Here is a 22003-nt window from a genome sequence, read left to right as displayed (position 1 = left end):
TCAGGGTTTGCTGCTTTTTCAGGGGATTGGAGCAAGCCCAGGGTTGCTAGGAAGTCCCATTCATTGCTTATCTCTGAGTGGTTTCCCGGTGGCTGGGGCCACCCTGAGGCTGGTGACTTGCAGTTTCAGAAAACTCAGGTGGAAACCATCCTTTGTCTCAGTGCTCAGCACCTGGTGGTGCCCCTGCCAGCACCTGCTGCTGAGTCCACTCAGAAGGCTGAAGAACATTGGGATTAAGGATCAGACCTGGGACACTTGGTTTTGTCCTTTCTGGTGTAGATCCAGACCCTCTAGAAGGTGGTGGCAGTGGGATGGTTTAGGGTAAGGGGCTCAGCAGAACCTGGTGTTACTGAAATTAGCTTTTTTGAGCTCTGCTCACATGCTGCTACAGAGGCTCAGCCAGTCACTGCTCTCTGCAGGGACTTAGAGAGGCCCAAGTCCAGCTTCTGCTTGTGGACATGTACCCAGAGTTCCAGGTCAAAGAGGTTTTCCCTTTAGTGGTTCTGAAGAAACAGAGACACAGACATCTCCTCCCTCAGGGCCTGATGTCTTCAGGCACACTGAGGAACCCCTGTCTGAAACCTCAGAACCTGGGGACCTTTGCAGGCTGCAGTGGTGCCATCCCTGGGGCCTTCAGTCAGAGCAGCAGGTTCCCCTGGCCCTGGGTTCTGCAAGGCCATGGGGTGTTGCTCTGCCAAAAAGAGCTTCAGGAAGAACCCTGAATGGTGCAGGGAAAGCTCAGCATGCTCAGGAATTAATTCTCTGAGGCAGTTTTGTATCAGCCTCACAGAACTTGACTGTACCCCATGGAGTATGACATAACTCTCATGAATGTCATCATCTCAAAGCAGCAGGTAGATCACAGTGAGTGATGAGAATATGGTTAAAAAATGCTGCTGTCATCCACTCCATCTAGTCAGAAGTGGCACTTCCCTTTCTTCTGTAGAAAACTGTTTCACTTTCTCAAGATTCTGTCTTTGAACAGAGTAATGTTGCCTGGTAGAGGAAGCAGTACAAGTTCTTTTTGAATCTTGTGCAGACTGGGCAGAGAGCTACAAACATCCTTTGGCTGGAGAGTCAGAACTCAGCCATGAACTTGCCCTCAGGCTGGAGACCAAGCCCCATTCTCTGGCCAGAGCTGCAGCTGTGCCAAAGAACCTGCATCTGGATCTCCTCACCAGGACATACACAAAGAACATCACGACTTTATTTTCACTTGTAAAGAGTAAGATACATCTAAAAGTTAACTGCCTTGTACTCATTAAAATTCTTCCAACTGATGGTGACTCTTAAACCCAGGCACAGAATGATGCAGAAAGAACCAAAGGTTAAAAGTCTAACAGTTTCAGTCTCTAGCAGAAGGAACTGTATTTTCAGCTGCCTTCATTTGAGCTCTGGCAGCTGAGCCAGTCTACAATCTGTAATTTAAATTCTAATGGACATAGGAGCCCAGGGAGCTGACGCTGCATTTCATGATCTCAGAGCACTGGTCAATGTTCTTCTTTATCCTGTAGAACGTTTCCACGTATTCAGAACGGCCCAGAAGTTCAACAAAATCCTCATCATGAGTTATCACCAGAAGCTGAAAGTTACGCTGCTGGGAGCGGCTTTTTATTATCCTACAAAGAGAGATCATTTACTTAATGCTCAGCTAAACCACATTCTACTTTTATAGAATGTGAAAACACATAGGACAAAAATACTTAACTACTGATAATGAATGATAAACTGCCAAGCAATCTAAAGCAGCTCAGCAACTCTTTTTACCCACACAAAAAAATCCCAGACTATTTAATAAGTATTTTTCCTTTTCCAAATGAAGAATCTAAAACTACAGCTCTGCATGTTTAACTGCAGATGCCAACAAAGACATGCCAGGTTAAAACATTATTAATTCCCCTCTGCTGGCTACTGTTAACACTTGAAAACTCCCCATCTTGAAGCTGTCCAAGAAGAGATCACTTACTCCACCAGGGCATGTGCGAGAGACTCGATGTTCTCGCGATCCAGGTTGGTGGTTGGCTCGTCCAGGGCCAAAATGCCACAGTTGAGACAGAATGTTTCTGCTAGAGCCAGACGGATGATGAGAGAAGCAAGAACCTAAGGGGAAAAAAACCCACCCAAACACCACTTAAGTCTCACTCTTTGAAGTGTTTCTAGAGGAACTACATGTAAGATGGTGCTTATCGTGCCCTCACAAACTGACTGAAGTTTACACAACAAGGTGCGGGTGACAAAACGTCAATTACTAATGTTACAGACAAAAAAGACCCACATTAAAACTTCAAGTTTGAATATCAGTTCTACAAAGCACTGTTGGGAAAACACAGTGAGAAGTCAAATCATCAAAAGTCAGGAGAAGTAAGGGTTCCAACCCGGGGTGATTCCCCTCCCCTCCGCACTCCCCTGCAGCCCCTAGGTTTCTACAGGCAGCAGGGGGGCAGTGACTGAGCTCCTGTCACCTCCCTGCAACTGAGGGAACCAGATTTCCCACCTTACAAGTTAGTTTTGTATCAATGTGCCTGATCACAGAATTATTAGATCTCCTGAACTACTGAAAATCAGAGAACACATGATGGAAACTGTGCTGCCAGAAATACTTTCCAACTATCACGACTGCTGGCATCGCAGCTCATGATCAAAGAATTCTCAGAATGTAAATTAAGAACCTATGAACAAGTTTCACTCTCATTTACATTGGGCTCTAACGTTAACATCCCAGACTACACCTGAGGAGAGGACACAACTTTTGCCTATACTGCTGTTTTCTCAGGTTTGGATTTCCCCCAGAATTAGTATGGAATTTTCAAAATTACACTTAGGTGGGAATTAATTTGACAGTATTTTTCATATTCAAGCAACAACACAGGATTCATCCCCTCATGGAGTATCCTTCCATGATTCTGTTGATCTCAGCACTTAAAAATATCATGTATCATTTTGTTCCATTCTTTGATTTCATTTTTTTTTACCAGTCTGTACCATCTGCTCCTGGAAAAGGCCTGGCTGCCAGTGGAATTCTGCTGCAGTGAGCAACACAGTGGGAATTTCTACTCTGGAGGTAAGGAAGTTGCAGGTTGTTACTTCAGATAATGTTGATTCTTTCTCAACAGAGAAATCTGTAGGTTCTGCCATCACAGCCCCCTCACCTACTGCAGAGGGAAGGGGGGCAGAAAGCTCCAGCAGAGGAGGAAGGAGAAGGCATCTCCTCACACAGCTGTAGTGTCCTCAGGCTGGATTGTCACTGGCACCTTGCACAGAGACCCTTAAGTGTCTGGGAGAGCTCTCCAGGGCTTCTATTTACAGAGCACCAAGGATCCCAGCAGGGAAGAAATAAGAGCAGCCCTGGCTGCATCTTTGTCTCTTTCTACTAAATCTGCATTTAGCAAAGTCACTTGTTCTGGTGGAAACGTTTCACTGAATCACCATGGGTGGAAAGGACCTCTGAGATCACCGAGTCCAACCACCAACACACACACCCAAAAAAATCAAACAAACAAAACCAACCACACACACTCCACCAAAAAACACCCACAAAAACCCCCTACAACCTCAGCCACTAGAAATTGCTCTGAATCATAGAATTCTAGGAGTTGGAAGGGACCTCGAAAGCTCAACCCAGCCCAACCCCCTTGCCAGAGCAGGGGCACCCAGAGCACATCACACAGGATCCAGGTGGGTTGGAATGTCTCCAGAGAAGGAGACTCCACAGCCTCCCTGGGCAGCCTGGCCCAGGGCTCTGGCACTCTCACAGCAAAGAAGTTTTTTTCAGATATTCACCTTGAACCTCCTATGCTCCAATTTGCTCCCATTACCCCTTGTCCTGTCACTGGTCATCACTGAGAAAAGCCTAACTCCATCTCCCCTTACCCAGGTTCTCCTTCTTGCCCTTCTTGTAGACTGGTGTGACATTTGCTGTCCTCCAGTCCTCAGGCACCTCTCCTGTTACCCATGACTTACCGAAGATGGAGAGCAGCACTCTGAAGTGCCACATCTACATGTTTCTTGAATACCTCCAGGGATGGTGACTCAACCACCTCCCTCTGCTCTTTCAGTATAGAAATTCTTTCTAATACCCAATCTAAACCTCTCCTGCCACAACTTCAGGTCATTTCCCCTGGTCCTGTTGTTACTCACTTGGGAGAAGAGACCAACACCCACCTCACTACAACCCTTTCAGGCAGAAAGGTCAATGAGGTCTCCCCTCAGCCTCCTCTTCTCCAAACTAAACATCCCAGCTCCCTCAGCCACTCCTCACAGGACTTGTTCTCCAGTCCCTTCCCCAGCTTGGTGTCTCTCCTCTGGACAAGCTCCAGGCCCTCCATGTCCTTAGTGACTGGCCCAGAACTGCCCCCAGTGCTGGAGGTGCAGCCTCACCAGTGCCCAGCACTGAGGCACCATCACCTCCCTGCTCTTGCTGGCCAGACATCTAAGGAAGCAGCAGCTTCCTGCTGTAGGTAGCTTTGGCTGCCCAAGCTGCATAACCAATATGCCAGGTGTCAAATGGCTACAGGTATTATGTTTAACATATCTCAGCTCTTAAAAAAAATAATTAAAAAAATCAGTACAGATGGTGATTTTGGAGGTGGAGGAACAAGGCTGATTCTTTTCTCTTGCTGAGGAATATTTTAGATGCTGTGTCACAACATGTCAGCTGGAAACAAAACCTCCCAAGCCCCAGTATGTGAAAGAGGAGTGATGAACTGGGATGAACCCCTGGTCGAGGCAGGTGAGAGCTCAGGCCCTGTGGCCAGTGGGAATTATTCTGGTACTGAGATCACTGAATGGGCAGAGGGCAGAGCCCACAGCTGGCAGCCAGGGCTGAGGCCCAGCTGGAGAAATACAGGGCAAAGGCAGATGCAGTTCTGAAAAGAAGACCAAGGGCCAGCCCTCAGGGAGGAAGAAATATGGGAGGAAGGCAACAGACCTAAAGCTGTGGGAACCTTAGTGGTCACTAGTGAGAGACACTGGACTTGAGGAGAGGGAAGCTGAAGCCTTCACTCCTGCAGGGACTCAGACCACTCCCCAGCTACACCACCACACAGGTTCAGATGTTCAGACTCACACATTGCATACTCTGAGGAAAACCCAGCTGCAGAGAAGGGAAGCTGTGCACTTTGTGTATTAGAGTTGGAGCCAGTTCAGGGTCACCTCAGGGCAGTGCTCTCCCACATTCACCTCAGGCTTCACTACACACTCCAACAGGGTGTTACCTTCTGCCCAGCACTGCACCTCCCTCGCATGTCCAGTGCTGTGTCCCCCTTGATCATGACTACTCTGTAATTGTAACTTCTTCTTTTATCAGAGGCTGAGACATTCTCATCTGCATCTGAACGAATTTCTATATATTCAATATCTGAAAATAAGAAGGAGAGGGTTTTTACATGATCAAAAACTTTTGAAAGTATCATAGGATTAAACAGAGCTGAGAGGCAGGATATGCAGAAACCATCAAAGATGTTCTTCAGGACTCCCACTCATAGATACATCTTTGAAATTACGTTTTCCAAAACTGAAGGAATTAACTCATGTAGTTTCCCTGTCTCAAAGAAACCAGAGCTTTGGAAACCAGGTAAAATTACCTCTGTTGATCCTGTAATCAACTACATAATGTGCAGTGAAAGATACTATAATGGTGACCAAGTGGTGTAGCCTTTAGAATGGAGCCAACTCTCTTTAGATCCTGGATTTTCAATACTTTGAACAAACACTTTTCAGTGACCAGTGCTCAGTACCAAATGTTACCTATGGGCAAAACTACCCAGAATTACAAACCTTGTCCTCTGTAGGTACTTCGCCAAAGGTCACGAATGATTTTATTGATTTCTTCCATCTTCATGCTGTGAAATGTCATTATTGCTCTAAAGAACAACAACAAGAAGTGCAAATTGTTAGAGGTGCAGCCATGGACTGCTATGGACTACAGAAGCTTTAAGGCAGGCAGAAGCTCCCTTTCCATGCCCTAAATAACTTAACTAAAAATGTAGCAAGTACTAGTTTGTTGCAGAAGTAGCTGAAGATTAAACACTCCCTTGTGTAATTCTACTCTCAGAAACAGCTCAGCCTCAAGAGGTAGCAGAGTAGTGAAGACAAGGAGCCTTGCAGTTAGTCACTCCATGGAGAGCACCTTTACTTGACTTGTTAAGAGATTTGTAGTTTCTGTCAGGTCCATTTTCACACTGACACTAAGAAGATGAATCTCATGTGAAGTCCAACATAAAAGTTCATTGGAACTGTCCCCAGCAGAGCACATAACTGGGCCTCAGGAGGAAAGGAGAACCTGTCAAGTTTTTTCAGAGCAGAGAATTCTGTATTGGAATTGAATTTATAATTACCCAAGTAGACATAATAACTAGAGGCACTGGCATTAAGTTTCAATTTAATTTCCCTGGTTAATTAATAAATGATTCCTAATGAAAGCATTCAGGAAAGGACATTTCTAACTTGCCTTCCATAGCAAAAGTGCTCTGTAATGAAAGAAATGCTTGCTCAGTTTATGCCACTGCCTTCTTTCTAAAAACATGGTGGAAATAAATTACTCTTCTGAAATGGACTTTTACCTATACTTTTCCTACCTCCCCTCTTACAGGAATTTTTTCCACCTGTTCTGGGGTATCCTGGAGTACCAACTATAACAGGGTCTGTTAAGTCTGAGCAAAGAAGAAAGTATTTTCAACTACTGACACAAGTAAACTAAAGAATGCATTCCTCATCAATACTTATCACAAGCCTCTAAATATTGAAGTTGATAAGGATCAATTGATAGCAGAGTGTTGGTTTTCCCATCTACAGATGCAGGTTTCAATCTCTGGCCATTAGAGATAATGTTTCTCTCACCGATTTTTCAGCTGATTACCAATAAGTGATGCTGATCTATGCTTCTTGAAATGACAAGACTGATTTCCTGCTTTGCCTTAAATAGAAACAATAGATGATTTGATACTACACAAAAAGCTTCTGAATTCTAAAAAGGAAAATTCTTGGAGTGCATTTCCATTTAAGCTGAAAGGGAAGAACTAAACACGTTCTCAACAATTTCAATCTTCCAAAATATATTTTGGGTGAGTTTACATTCTAATACTAAACGTATTTATTATATCATTAAAACTGCTTAAAATGGGGTTCCTCTATATCACTGTGTTTAATAACCACTTAGATCTGTCTCCTCAACTTGAAAGTTCCCATCTATTCAGCATGACACTCCATCCTCAGCCACATCTCTTCTGTGCTCCCTTTTCCAGCAGCTTTTGCGCCAAGGTGATCCATAATAATAAAGCCAGAATTACCCTCACACAACAGTACTTACTTATCAAGAGCCTTGTAATAAAGGTCCAGATCTTTGTTTGCCAGCTCTGTGGTTCTCATGACAATCATCATCTCCCTGTATTTCTCCTCTGCATCTTTGAACTGGGAGTCTCGAAGCTCCTTTTTAAACCGGAGAATCTCTTCCTCAAACCCCCGTTGCCGGCCAAGTGCAACATGATGGTTTCTTTTCAGGGATTCTATTTGCTCCTCTAAGTGCTTTTTTTCACTGTGAAACCATAATTGACACACAGGCCTTTTGTATTTAGTATCTCACAGTTTTAAAATCAGTTTGTGTTAGACAGCAACTCATTGTATTGTATCTACAAAGTCAGTAACAGTTAAAGCAGCACTAAATGTCACAGAAATTAGTGACATTATTGAAATGAAAATATTTTAAAGTGTGTTAAAAACACATTGAAATCACTAGTCAGAGTGGGAGAGGCAAGTTATCAAACTCAAATGCCAAAGTACTAGACATAGAAACACATAAAATAATTAATTTCATAGATGGAATTGAATTAGGACACTGAGCAAAGTAAGATTAATTAATTGGGTAACCTCTAGGAAGCTGAATAATGGTTCACACACAAGAATTAGTACAGGGCTGATTTCTTTTCAAAAGTGTGTCTTATCTGAGCAATGAATATTAAACTACTGAAATAAACATAACACTTGCTGCTGAGACCTAAATGAGCAGACTGAAAATGAAAACTAAATATTCTTATCCAGAGACTTACATTATTTTTTTAAATGTGGATTTACCAGTGGAAGTCACTAAAGAAACTGGAGCAGAGTGGAACAGGTACATGCACAGGTGCACAGAGATGTGCACCATCTCCTTTCACTGGGTCATTTCTGTGTTCTCATGGGGATATTATGCAAGGATGAGTTGGAAAGAGGAAAATATTTACATGGATGGGGAGAAAGGTGGGCCGGGAAGCACCCTAAACCACAGCCAATGTGACATTCAGACCCTCAGTGAAATCCTGTGCAAAGCACACTGCTCTGTTCTGAAGATGCTTACTTTTTCATTTGTGGAACTTTCATCTCTCCCATTTCCTTCATGAAGTGTTTGATTTTGTCTTCAACCCCTTTCAGCTCTTCGTTCCGCTGCCTCAGGGTCAGGTTGTCCTGCAGCCACCTCTCCTGGACCTGCCTCCACAGAGAGCAAGAACTTGTACCAGGTTTCAGTGAATTGCTACACTATTTACTGCCACAGGCAGTGAACCTGTGTGCAAATATTCATCCATGTTTCAAACTGGGCAACTAATTTAGGATGAGATTTAACCAAGTCCCCATCTCACCTTTCCAGGTTCTGGAGAGGAAGAGGTGAGGCAGAATGGGGAGAAGTGACCCTTCCTGTAAGGAAGGTAACCAGCATTGGAAATAGATACACAAGTACATGACAAGAACCTGAAGTAAACTAACAACTTGTGGTAGCTGCAACATGGTACCTTATGTCAGAAGGCAGGTATTCCTCACACTTTTGAAAATGCTGGCTACTATCCCAACAGACTTAGCCTTTTAGAAACACCACAAACTGAGTCAAACGCTTTTCTAAATCCATCTACTTTTGCACAGTCAAATCTCAAGCCTTTTTTCAGCCTACTCCATGTGTAGCAGCTATTCTGATTGAGTAAATCAGGAGCAGACAAACTCTGCACCACTACAAACCTGGGCAGATTTAAACCAAACCCAGAAATTGTTTCAAGTTGACTTTACTGTAAAACAACACACCTACCTTTTGGGTGTCGATGTCTTGTCGAATCATTTCCATCTCTTTACTTATCTTCTCCTTCTGTCTCTCACAGGCAGCTAACTGAGAATTCACTTCATCAAGTTCAGACTCCTTTTGCTAAAGAAATAAAATGACATACAACTTAAGCACATGAGTGCTTTTGATGTCAACTTTTTATTGACTGGCTTTTAGGTTACCTTTTTATACTCTTCTTTTCCTTGTTGAATGTAGTTTTCAATCTCTTTCACATACTTGTTTATATCTTTAACTTTCTCTTTTATGCCATTTATCTGCAGAGAAAATATTTCAAATGAAATGCAGTTGCATGTCCAAGAACTGATAAACTCTGTATCAAAAATCAGGCACCAGATAACACTGTTGTTTAAGTACAATTCCTTTTCATAACTGCCTTTAATTTACTAGTAAAGCCTTCAGCTTTTTAAACCCTCATTACCACAAAAACATTTGCCAATGCAAATGGCACATTTGTGCTTACACCAGAGGGCCACTTCACCTGAGAACAGGTTTGTCTCTTGGCAAGGACAGGTGACCATCATCCTGGATAGTTCTCTTAGATCTACTGAAATGGGCTTTTAATTCCCTTGGCCACTAAATGTTCCCCAATGTCCCTAGAAGCCATTTGAAGGTTAATTACAATCGAGGTCACCTCCTGACTGAGTTAAGTTCCTTTTTCTCCCTAAAGTTGCACAAGTCTAAACCATTCCTTTGAAGTCACTGCTGGGAATTCATTCCCATGGCTTCCATCCATGCCTGAACATAAACAGTCCCATCTCCCAGCTAGGCCAAAAGCAAACAAACCTTCTCTTGTGTTTCCTTATTACTTGCAGTCTTTTTATTCATTAGATCCTCCTTCTCCTGCTGCAGTTTTTCTAAAGTTGCATCCAAAGGAAATACCTGTTCTTTCGCTTCCTGAAAAGCAGTTGGAGAAAGTCCTCTTTATTTCCTCCTTCTGCTAAAGACCAACAATTTTTCAAGTGGTAAAAGAAGCCACGTGGTTACTTTTTTCTTTTTTTGGCTGATGTTATGAAAATATGTGTTAATAAAGCTCTGGAAATTCCCCAAGATATCCCATAGCAGAACAGGACAAAGGTTTAAAAACACATCCCATTTGCTAGGATTACAGACCATGTTAAATATAATATGATTGGATTTTTTCCCCAGGACAACAAAGCTCTAAGGGTTAACAATCAAGAGTATTTCCTACCTTGATCTCCCTGTATAAGGCCTGAACTTCAGTGGTTAATTCCACTGTTTGTTCCTCCAGTTGTTGGCGCCGCTGCATTTTGCTGGAAATCTGAAGTTTCTCTGCTTTGAGCTCATTAACTGCACTTTTTAGCTGCTGGATCTGACTCTGCTGGTCTTGCTTGAGTTTTTGGTTTAACTCGATTTTACCAGTAACTGTAGTGAAAACAAACACAGAGTTAAACAGTCAGTCTGATATGAACAACATGGACTGTCTTCCTTATGAAAATGTAACTCTACATTAAAGCTGTTGTTTCATCTCACCAAAAAAAATCAACCCACAAACTTAGAATACTGTCATTTCAGAATGTAAAATAAGGACATTAAAGCTTAATACTTTAATGGCAGCAAGTTTAGAACATTATTTTCAATATAAAAATGAAAGAACAGTTTTGAATGACCTACCTGTATCCCACAAGTGTTTTTTCTCCTGTTTTTCTTGGCTTACTTGCAGAACAGTTCTAGTCAAATCAACCCCCAGCAGCTTTGCCTCCTGCTGAGCAATTTTTCGTTCATCATCCCTAATATCAGCCTGAAAGTAGGAGGAAAAGTGCTATTAGCACTGCATTAGTGTTTAACAATGTATCAGTACATAGAGCCCAAAGTTTTACAAGATCCCCTATGGTATTCTGTCTTCTAAAGTATTTTTACTTTGCTTGAAAAGACTCAAGACCTCTAGGTTTTGTCAGACTACTGAATAACCACATATTTAAATGCCAGCAAGTGAGTATCATTTTAGATATTAAAAGAAATTCCCAAAGCATACCTGGTATCTCTCCATTAGTGTTACATCCTGTAAACATGCCTTGGCACCCTTCTCCTCAGACAAAGCTGTCTGCAAGAGGGATTCCTGTTCTTCTATCTCACTCTTCAGGGCTGTTAATTCCCTGTTGGCACTCTGTAGCTTGTTCCTCAAGTCTGGGATGTCCCTCTCCTGGAGTTCAACTACAGTTTGCCTTAAATAAAACAAATCCATACAATTTCCCTTGTCAAAAACAGCAGCACAAACGTAAGATATTCAAGATCACAAAGTCTGTGATATGATTTAATAATGGAAGACTAAATTTACCCCAAATCATCTTGCTCACGTTCAGTGAGGTTGATGTTACACACCCAGTTAAGGTGACACGTCCCTCGTTTTAGACACATGAGATGGAAGAAAGTAGGAAACAAAATCTCTTGGTTTTAAACTTAGTGCTCCTGACAGGGTCTAAACTCAGCATGCAAGAGTGCCCTCTTGTGAAGGAAAGGTCCACCCTCCTAACTTCTTCATTCTCCAAATTTCTCTCAGAACAGTCTGTAAATTTCTTGAGACTGAAGCCTCTTCACCCACTGCCAGGAAACCTGCACACTCTTATTTTAAATGCTTTTCATATGCTAAGAAAGAAACAGGACAAAAACTCTTTAGAGCTGGTGATGACTGTTTCTGTTTTAGAGGGAGGCAACAGCAAGAGAAAAGGGAAGCAACAACAAAACAGCCTGTCTAGTATTTTCATAGCATGAAAAATGCAGAATAATTCAGCCCAGAAACTGGAAAATACTGTAGGCACCTTTTCTCAATTTGTTAATTAAATAACTAAAGGAATAAATTCAGTCAGATCTAATACAGGTTATCAGAGACAGAGATGCTTTCCCAAACGATGGAACTGCACATGAATGAACCTCAAGGAAACATTAATGGCCTTGAGAATCCACTATAAAATACACAGATGTCTTTCTAGAGCATCACAATCCATACAAAACTACCAGGAACAAAAACTATTGCTAACAGAGATATAAATCAAGATTATTAAAGTGTCAGTGTAGGTGCAGCTCCCCTTATGTCTACACAACTTCCATTTCAGCATTTTTAAGGAATATAGTTATGGTGACATGGTATGAAAACATTGGAGGGTCAACAAAAGCAGCCTGTGCATTTTAAACTACAATGATAAAAACCAAGGAGGGGAAGCATGTCTGTATAGTGTAAATAAGTGGTAGAAAAGTCAATATACAACCACTTTTTAAGTTCCAAGGAGTCGAGAACAAATGCTAGCAAAATACTTATCACAAGAAGGAAATTTTTGAATGAATTAACTAGCCCTAAAACAAAGCTTCCTTGATGTCAGCATAATTTATAATAATCAAAAAAACAGGAAGGTAAGAGAAAAGCTCACAACAACATGGCACTTTACCTAAGTGGTTTGAGACTCATCATTTCATCCCGTTTTTTCTCTTTTCTTTTAAGCTCAGACTCTGTTGACTTCAGTTTGTCTGGAGCAAGACGCAGCTTAGACTGCAGGTCACTAATTACATCTTGCAGCTCAGCCTCTGTCTGAAAAACCCTCTGACACACGGGACAGCATGACTGGTTCTCCTCTGTCATCTGGGTAATGAACTGGGAATAAACTGCAGTGGCTCCAGCAAGCACAGCTGGGTTAAAAAGAGACATGAGGTTTTATGTACAGTGCATAACCAGAAGTAGGTAAAGTATTTACCCTAAGTCAGACAAAATTCTAACCCACAAAATCACCAAGGCAGGAAACTGGAGCAGCCCTAAGCACCCTGGTCTGGATTCAGTGCTGCCCCTGCCTTCAGCAGGCTGCCCAGAGAATTTCCTGGAGCTCTCACCAACCTAGATTATCCTCTTCTATTGAACCACGCTGATCCCTCTGTAATTAACACCAAAAATAAGAATTTCCTTCAGAAATTACTATTTCTCCCTTGGTAACTCACACCCAACAGTTGGCTCTGTACTTATTCTCACAGCCAGCAGATCAAACATCTCAGCTTTGATCTACATTTGCCATAAACCCAACCAGATACTTCACTTACAGATAATAAGAGTCAACTGAAGGAATTACCATAAACCCAACCAGATACTTCACTTACAGACAAGAAGAGAATCAACTGAAGGAATTACACCACCTGATCCTGACTAACTGAAATTGTTAAAAACCAGTCAGATTCAGTACAGACCCCCCTTAAGTCAGTTTGTGTGCTGTTTGTCCTGTGCAAGCAACAGGCTCCCCCCGTGGCTTACACATCAAACAAGCTTTAGGCTGAGAAGCAGAGCTGAGCAGAACTTACCTCGCTGCTTTGAGCTCTTCTCAATTTCATCCTGAAGTTTGCTCAGATCACTCTCGAAATCCTGGCTTCCACAAACATCCAGAAGTCTTTCTTCATTAAGGGACAACTGCTCTTCTTTCCTCCTGAGCTCAGTGCTGACATAAGTTCTGTGACACTCCACGGACGCCAGACGTTTGCTGAAACATCGACACACACACTCCTGTTACAGGAGGTTTCCAGCTCTTTCAAGCAAAACCAAAACCATGGAAATTTAACCTGAAATTGCTGTTACAGAGCTCTTCTCAGGTCTTCTGTAATGATTACTCAGAAAATCTGTAACATCTTTTTTAAAATTAAGTACAGCATACAGTGTTTGACTTTAATTCCCCTTTGTTTTCTAGATGCTTAATGATGAGAAACCAATTTCTAAAGACAAAGCCACACAAAATTTTCTAAATAATAGAATAAAAACGTTTTTCCTCTATTGCAGTTATTTGAACCTCTACAGCAAAGAAGGGGAGCATCCTTCTTCTCCTGTTCATACTTCTGAAATACACAACATTGTTATACTTAAAATCTTGGATTGCTTTGTTCTGTGGAAGTTCAGGGGTGTCCCTGCACAGTGTGCTGATGTTTCCTACCCTTTCTAACAAACTGCTCTACCTAAGGCTGCTCCAGAACAATAATTTGCTATCTGCTTTCTTTCTTTGATTTTGTAGATACCTCAATGAATAATAATGAATTAAAGTAACATGCACGTTAAGCTAATTACACTTTCCAATATTTAAATTCATAATTACATAAATGTTTATAGAGACATAACCAATTCAATTAATACCTACTTCAGGCCAGCAAGATTATCCCTTGTCTGATTAATCTTTCTGTTTTTACCATGAAGCCAGTCTTCTAGTTGGTTTTTATTTGGGAAGTATCCCAAGAGTGATGTCAGTTCATCAGAATGTCTTGATTTTGTTTTTCTGATCTGCTCTTCTTTTTCTGCCTGGGGAAATGAAGCATTTTCAATTAATTTTTATATCACTTTAAGATGATGTCCCTCAATGCATCATGGAGTTAATGGCTTCTATGAAGCCAGCCAGCACCTTTACATACAACTTCATAAACACCTGAAACACACAGATCTGGAAGGGACTGTGTTAATTTATTGCCCCTTTCTTTTGAGATGATGATAGAAAAATTACTTTGTTTCTCTTCAGCATCTCCACTTGGGTAATTGTCTGGGTATGTAGATTCAGCTGTTCCATCTCTTGATCCAGCTTCCTCAGAGCTTTGTCCAGGTTTATTTTCTCATTCTGCAGAGTTTGCACTTCCAGTTCCAGTGCTTCCACACTGCTGTTCTTCTCAGCCTTCTCCAGCTCATGTTCCTAAGCAAAAAAGGAAAGACCAGAACACTTAAATAATTACACAAATCAATAAAATTCTAACTAAAGGAAATGAGGAAAAAAAGCTCTTCAAGCTGCCTGGCAGCATTATCATTGTCATGGAACTACAGAATGGTTTGGGTTGGAAGGGACCCTAAAGCTCATCCAGTTCCAACCCCCCTGCATGGGCAGGGACACCTCCCACCAGCCCAGGTTGCTCCAAGCCCCATCCAACCTGCCCTTCAACACTGCCAGGGATGGGGCAGCCACAGCTTCCCTCGGCAGCCTGGGGCTCACCACCCTCACACTCAAGAATTTCCTCCTCATGTCTCACCTAAATCTTCCCTCTTTCAGTTTTAATCCATTCTCCCTTGTCCTCACTCCAAGGTCTTGTACAAAGTCCCTTCCCTGCTTCCCGCAGATGTCAGAGAATTGACAGGTACAAGACTGGTAAGGACACATGCAGAAGGACACAGGCTGTGGTGTTTGTGTGATGGAGAAAACACAGAAGGTTTTTGTGGTTTTTTGTTTGTTTTATGACAATGCCAAAAGCCTTCACTACAAACTTGTACACAGTTTTCAATTCCATTAACTTACTGTGGTGACAATCTCCTGATTCAGCTCCAGAATTCTGTCTGAAAACCCCTCCAACTGCTGCAATTCATATTTTACATTCTTCAGCTCATCTTGTTTCTTGTTTTGAATGTCTGCTTTCAGGTCAATGGTTCGTTCTAATCCTGTTTTCTTGTCTCTTATTTCATCTATCTGCTTTTGTTTCATTGCTTCTTTTCGTTCAAATTCTCTCTGAAAGAAGGCAGCAAACAGATACTCAGTAATTTTTTCACAGGAAAACATTTAGAAACACTTCTTCAGGCTAGCTTGCAAATATTCACCACTGTAATACAAGACATGGAAATACTTAGATAACTAGAACTTGTCAAAAAATCTCTGCTGAAACATTTGGACAGGAAAATGCAGCTACATCACCCTGGAAGTGTTCTGGGACAGCCCCTCCAGTTTGAAGATGACTTCAACAAAATATGGCTTAGTTTTTAAACCCATTGATTACAGAACCACAGAACAGAACAATTCTGGTTGAAAAAGAGCTTTCAGATCATCCAGTCCAACCATTAACCCAGCTCTACCAAGTTCAGTGTTAAACCATGTCCCTCAGCACCACATCTACTTGTCTTTTAAACACCCTGGGAATGGTGATTTAACAACCTCCCTGGGCAGCCTGTTCCAGTCTTTGATAACCCTTTCAGTGAAGAAGTTTCCTCTAAGATCCAATCTAAACCTCCCCTGGTGCAGTTATTCAACAGCTTTCAACTTTTGACAAATAAAGCCTACAATTATTCATCATTTGGTATTTTGACATTTTTGGTAGACTTTAGAGTCAAGCAGGACACAAACATTCTGCTACTAAGTGATATAAAAAAGGGAAAAGGAATAGTCAACAATAAATAGTTGAATTGTCTTGTAGGAACAGAAACCTGTTTAAAATCTTGAATATCCATTGTGACTGTTCCTCAGATGTTTCAGCTTGTCAGTGACCCACCTGCATGAGAGGACTGTTGAGAAAAGCCCCTCTGAAGAACTGCCTGTTTGATAGATGTGGCAATTCAGATCACTGGATGGTTACTCTCAGTCCCAAAACTAACTTCTATGGAAAGATTCAGGCAACCCATTGTTCTAGAACCACAAAAATGGCTTCAGTTTCCCCTCCTTAGAATTATTCTCTTTCTCTCAGCACCATGAAGACACCTATGGACCCATAACACACTCAAAAGCAGTGCCAGCTACACTGCTAAACCAACAACACTCTTACCATTAAACGGTTTGCAGCTTCTGCATCTCTGTCCTGCCTCTCCTTCAGCAGCCTGTGAAAGCTGGTGATGTGCCTGTCATTAAAAGGTGCTCGCTCAAACCCATCAAATTCCAGCTGTGCTGCCAAAGCCTGCACTAAGGAATCCCTGGTGGTGATGTGCTCCTGGTGACGATCTGCCTGCAGCTGGAGGCGACCTCCACAAAAAGAAAACGCAACATAAACACTCAAAGCCTGAGGCAGAAGATACAACTCAGGACTCAAAACCAGTTGTAACTATTCCCTTAAAGTCTTTGAAACAAAAGTATCTTAAAACAACACAAAACTCCCGAGTAAAAACAAACTTCAGCTTGAGTGTTTGCTATTTCAGGTAACTAAAATGCAGCAAGAATTTCAAAGAAAGCCTCTTGAGCCCAAACATATTGTGTGTAGCATCAATTCTGTGTCTCGACTACTACAGTTCACTGCAATTCCCAGAATCCATCCAAAAAATACACAATAGATGCAAGAATGTCTTCCCAAAGCTCTCTGACTAGTCCCCAGCCTGACCTGAGACACTGAGAATGTGCCAAACATTCAGCTCTCACATTTTCTCTGGATTCAAACCCACTTAAACAACCACAGATTTTTCATCACCTTAACAAAGTACAAGCTCAGACAGTGAAAACAACCCTGCTGCAAACTGTTACTGATACTGTTCTACACCACCATAAATTGACTATTTTGAATATTTTTATAAAGGATGGTCCATTTAAGAAGAAAGTTACTATCTGTTGTAATTAAACCTCAAAACAACAAGTGGAGAAAAACACTAAGACCTGTCCACCTGGGGGAGTCTCAAACCATGCTGTGCAGGGGGCCCCAAACTCACACACATTTTAAGGTTTTTCCAGTTCAAATCCCTTTGATTCTTCTCAGTAGTTCAAGTACACGTCTTCATTACTTTTAAAAATAAATACAAAGTTATAGATGAAGTCTAAAATACCTCGTTCAATAAGTAGTTCTGATTTCTCACTGTTAAATCTCTGGCATTCCTTAGTGGCTCTGTCCAACTCACGTCTGCAGTCTGATAATCTCCTCTCCTTCTCCTTCACTGTCCTCTGGTGGTTCTCATATCTATCTCTCAGCTGTTCATCTGTTCCTTGAAAAACCTGCACACCAAATATAAAAAACCTGACTTTATTCTGGATTCACTACATTTATAAACTAGTTAATGTTGTTGTAAAAAAGCATAGCTTTTACCATAAGAGAATTCAAGAAATAAGAGAGAAACAGCTCTCATACAGAATTTGGGTACTAAGACATAGACTGAGAATAATGAAATATGCTACAAGCAAAACTGGAACAAGAAAATCTCGTTTTCTTATGCTGATAAAAGACTTAATCTAAATTTTTACCATTAAATAATTTATTTCCATTTGTCAAAATAGTTTGAAATGCCTTGACACAATCACAGCAGAAAACTGACAGTTACTTTGTATTTTAAGAGAAGGAAAAAAGCTGCAGGGAGATGAACAATATTAACACCAGGAGACATCCCTCACTGGTCAAAACAAGTGCTTGCTGTCATCTCCACACAGGGCAAGGTAGGTATGTTCCAGGTACATGAAGTAGGGCACTGTTACCAGTCATTATCACTTTAAGGAAGACTTATGTCAGGTTTGCCTTCCTGGCAAGCCAGGCTATGGTGGAGGGAAAAGTCACCAAAAAGCAATTTAGCCCAAATTACACAGGAACCAGAACAGCTTTATTAAGCCATCCTGGCAATATCTGATAAATCACATGAGCTGTGTGGGCTGTGAACATGTTCTTCACCAACATCTAATGCACAATAAAAACCACACTAATTTCACAGCCTGATTCCTCAGCAGAAAGGATGGCAGCACGGGATTTAATAGGCAACCTTTTCCATCTTCTGTTGCAAATCTTGATTATCTTTCTCCATCTGCTTCTTCCTGCTCTCCAGGGCTTTCACCTCATTGTCTAACCTCATTACTTTTGTGAGATTCTGTTCCACTGCTTCCAGAGTGCTCTGCAAAGGAGAGAAGGCTCTAAGTAAAATACATCACCAGCTTACAAATCCCATTACCAATTGTTCTATACAATAGTTAGTCTAAGTATAAAACCTTCAGCTTTTTTTTTTTAAGAGAGGGGGTTAAGTTTTAGTTTAGTTTTTGTTTATAATAGTTGGAGTTACCAGCTGAATTTGAGAAAGAGATTTTTAAACTAAGCTACAAACCCTCAATGCCACTACCAGACTTTCACAAACTATGTTCTCAAACCTCCAACAACTGCTTACAGATTAGACCAGCATCTGCCAGGCTTGCTGAGGTTCTGCTTCAGAGCAGAGGATCAGATGAAACAGCATAGAAGTGTAAGATTTTAACAAAGAAGTTTGTCCAGCTTTCACATTTTCCTGTGTTCTTTAGTACTTAAGTATCCTTTTCTGTTAAAGTCTTAACAACATTGTCATGCAAGTTACCTGTAGAGGATCAAGTTGACTCTCAATTGATTTTACATTCTCCTTAGAAGCAGCCAGCTGAGCCTCTCTGTTGCTAAGATGATCCTGGATTTCCTGTGCCTTTTCCTTATTCTGCTTTAGATACTTCAGTTCTGTCTGACACTCCTTGACCCTCAAGCCTTGCTTCTGCCGTACCTGACGGAGAGTTTCCAGTGCTTTAATATACCTTTAAAAAAGACAAAAGTTCAGTTTCCACTGGCAATGCAGCAATACTGAGGTATGAAACGATGTCTTGGGCATCTGCATCCAAACCTACAGTATTGGAGAAGACATTTCCTTACTTAGTTTTTATTTAATTACAGTAAAGAGAAACAAACCTTGTCGCTGAAAAAATCTCATCAAATTTTTGTTTCAGGGCCTTCCCTTCACTCAGTGGCCAGTTGGATTCTTCTTGGTGGCAGAAAATGACATTGTTAATCACTGATTTGGAAACCCCAAGGGCACTGATCATCTCCCGATCGATCTCTGCACACTTGGAGCTGAGGCTGACCTTCTCACCATGCCTGTGGAGCACACAGGAAGAAAACCAGCTTATTTATTGTAAAAGTACACTGCATTTTTAACAGAATAATTGCAATGTACTAGTTAAAAACCTAAGGAGTAACAGTTTTTCATCATATAATTGCCATGTTCAACACATGCAGTTAACACTGTCAGGATTTGTAGTCAAGGTTACTACACATTTTAAATCTATGCAGAACCACTGGAGGGAGCAAAAACAACCTTGATGTAGTTAAATGAACACAGCTTAATTGGTGGAGATCAGAGTTAAGCAGGAGCCAACAATGATCTGAAACTGAAAAGGGTGCAAAGGGAAGTATAAGCCTACATCCTCCACACAGTGCTACTTTCAAACCACATCTTTATTAATACCATTTTCAGATAAATGCAAATTAACAGGTATAAATAGTTCTCAAGCAGTGCCTATGAAATGCAGGCTTTCTGAACCAGCTCACAAGGTGATGAGCCCACCCAGCTGTAACCTGAGAGCACTGGTAGCAACTCCAAGGAATGCATTCTGCAATTTTCTCATCTTATACACAAAAATACCTAAGCCCATCTTCATGTGGAAGTAAGGAAAAAACCCACAAACTTACTTTGTTCTAGTAATGACACCTTCCAGTGTTTTAAATTCTGTTTTCTTGCCTTTCTGGGTACAGACCATGGATCTCTGGACAGCCATGAGCTCCCCGTTGACATCCCGGAACTGCAACCGGATCTGAGCTCTGACATCTGTTTCATTGGCAACCTTTAGTAGAAACAGCAGAAAAACAAGAGTAAGGGAAACTCTTAACATCCCAAAGAATATGTGCCTTCCCAGCTCTATTCTAATCCACCCCCCAGCTCTCTGCTTTTCCTGAAGCACTATGGCCAGCCCACATCTGCCTACAATCTGAGTGTCCCTGTTCTCATCACAACACTGATTGCAGCTAAATATTTGGCTTAGGAATAAACACACATTGAATCTGGTCACTATGACTTTTACCTTTGGGTCGTGAACAAACGAGTTGCCTTTGGTGCCAGGAGGAAAATCACCAGTGGATATATATTTAAGACATTCAATGATAGTCTGAGGAAACAGAAAAGTATCAATTTCTGGTAAACAAGAGGGAGGACAGACAAAACCACAGAAACAGCCCAAATATTTACAAAGGAGTTAAAGAGGCGAGCAGAGAATAACATTTTATTTTTTGAGTATCATGAGATTATGGTACTTTGCAAAACTAGTTTGTAACAGGATCTGGATGAACTTCCTTCTACAAAATCCTGGAGTGACAGCAGCTCTCCAGGAATGCAGAACAACAAAACACTGACAGTAAACATCAAGATATCTGCAATATCATCAACGCCTTTCTGTAGGGATCATCATCCACGTTTTGAAGCCTTTCAGAGCTAAAAACCAGGTTTTAGTTTGCAAGTCAAAAAGCAAACACAGAGCAAGGCCTCACCGTTTTCCCAGCACCATTTGGCCCCACCAAAATAGTTAAGGGATTAAAAAAAGTGATGATCTGTTTGTCTTTATCCTCGACCCCGAAACTCCTCACTCCGAGGATGCTCATCTTCTCAATCTTTGACATCCCTGCAGAACGTGCCTTCCAGAGCCAGCAGTGCAAACGTGACAAGCCCTGTAAAACAAAGGAAAGCCCATGAAAAGCCCAGAATCACGGGGTGTTACTGAAAGCTGACAAGACATCCATACGAGCAGATAATACGATGATAAAATGAGGGGTGACCTCATCCATGGTTACAAATATGTAAGGGGTGAGTGTCAGGGAGATGGAGTTAGGCTTTTCTCAGTGATGGCCAGTGACAGGACAAGGGGTAATGGGTGCAAATTGGAGCACAGGAGGTTCCATGTGAATCTCAGGAAGAACTTCTTTGCTGTGAGGGTGACAGAGCCCTGGGCCAGGCTGCCCAGAGAGGCTGTGGAGTCTCCTGCTCTGGAGACATTCCAACCCCCCTGGATCCTGTGTGATGTGCTCTGGGTGCCCCTGCTCTGGCAGGGGGGCTGGGCTGGGGGATCTTCCCAGGCCCCTTCCAACCCCTGGGATTCTGGGATTCTATGAAAATCGCGGCCAAGACTCTGCAGCTCAAGGCACAGACCACGTGAAGGCAGAAGGGATTTGTTCTGGAGCAGCTCGGCACGCCCGGGTTCAGAGAAGCTGCCCGGCATCAAACGCGCTCTGCTTCTCCTCCACCCCAGGCACACGCGTCCCACGCACCACCGAGCCTTCTCCCCTTTAAACCCCGCAGCTTTCCGGCTGCCCCCTCCTCACAGAGCTGCCTTCAGACCTGCAGGGGTGCCCGGTATCGCCTCTGTCGCGACAGGCGGGGAACGGGACCAGCAGGAGCCAGAGGCCGGCGGGCCGGCCGGGCCCGACGGGCTGAGCGCGGGTCCCTCCCGCCCCCGGCCCGACGTGTCC

The 22003-nt window shown here is 42.2% G+C and overlaps 1 protein-coding gene across 1 annotated transcript; it reads right to left on the bottom strand.

The window, feature by feature from the left end:
* Window positions 1-1432: 1432 nt before the first annotated feature.
* Window positions 1433-21199, bottom strand: RAD50 (RAD50 homolog (S. cerevisiae)). The gene is made up of 25 exons (XM_010001218.1): window positions 21029-21199; window positions 20566-20649; window positions 20177-20328; window positions 19397-19582; window positions 19041-19245; window positions 18462-18590; window positions 17544-17709; window positions 16562-16755; window positions 15331-15537; window positions 14554-14736; window positions 14197-14354; window positions 13376-13551; window positions 12481-12718; window positions 11073-11262; window positions 10712-10838; window positions 10269-10462; window positions 9863-9973; window positions 9241-9333; window positions 9047-9160; window positions 8330-8457; window positions 7307-7531; window positions 5776-5861; window positions 5214-5356; window positions 1967-2100; window positions 1433-1619 (listed from the first exon to the last, which is right to left on the bottom strand). The coding sequence occupies exons 1-25, from the start codon at window positions 21155-21157 to the stop codon at window positions 1433-1435; spliced, it is 3939 nt and encodes a 1312-aa protein (XP_009999520.1). The 5' UTR covers window positions 21158-21199.
* Between the last annotated feature and the right edge of the window lie 804 nt (window positions 21200-22003).

This window comes from Chaetura pelagica, unplaced genomic scaffold (assembly GCF_000747805.2).
Source record: "Chaetura pelagica isolate M959 unplaced genomic scaffold, ChaPel_1.0 scaffold177, whole genome shotgun sequence".
NCBI classification, from domain to species: Eukaryota; Metazoa; Chordata; class Aves; order Apodiformes; family Apodidae; genus Chaetura; species Chaetura pelagica.
Note: the sequence above shows the minus strand (reverse complement) of the source record. Positions and strands in the feature narration are given on the sequence as shown.

Excerpts from the sequence above, each read along its gene's own strand:
- RAD50 (XM_010001218.1), bottom strand. The coding sequence starts at position 21,157 with ATGTCAAAGATTGAGAAGATGAGCATCCTCGGAGTGAGGAGTTTCGGG. Across the intron at positions 11,263-12,480 it reads ATGAGTCTCAAACCACTTAG|GCAAACTGTAGTTGAACTCC; the intron begins GTAAAGTGCCAT and ends GTTTTATTTAAG. Across the intron at positions 10,463-10,711 it reads AAAACACTTGTGGGATACAG|TTACTGGTAAAATCGAGTTA; the intron begins GTAGGTCATTCA and ends TTTTCACTACAG.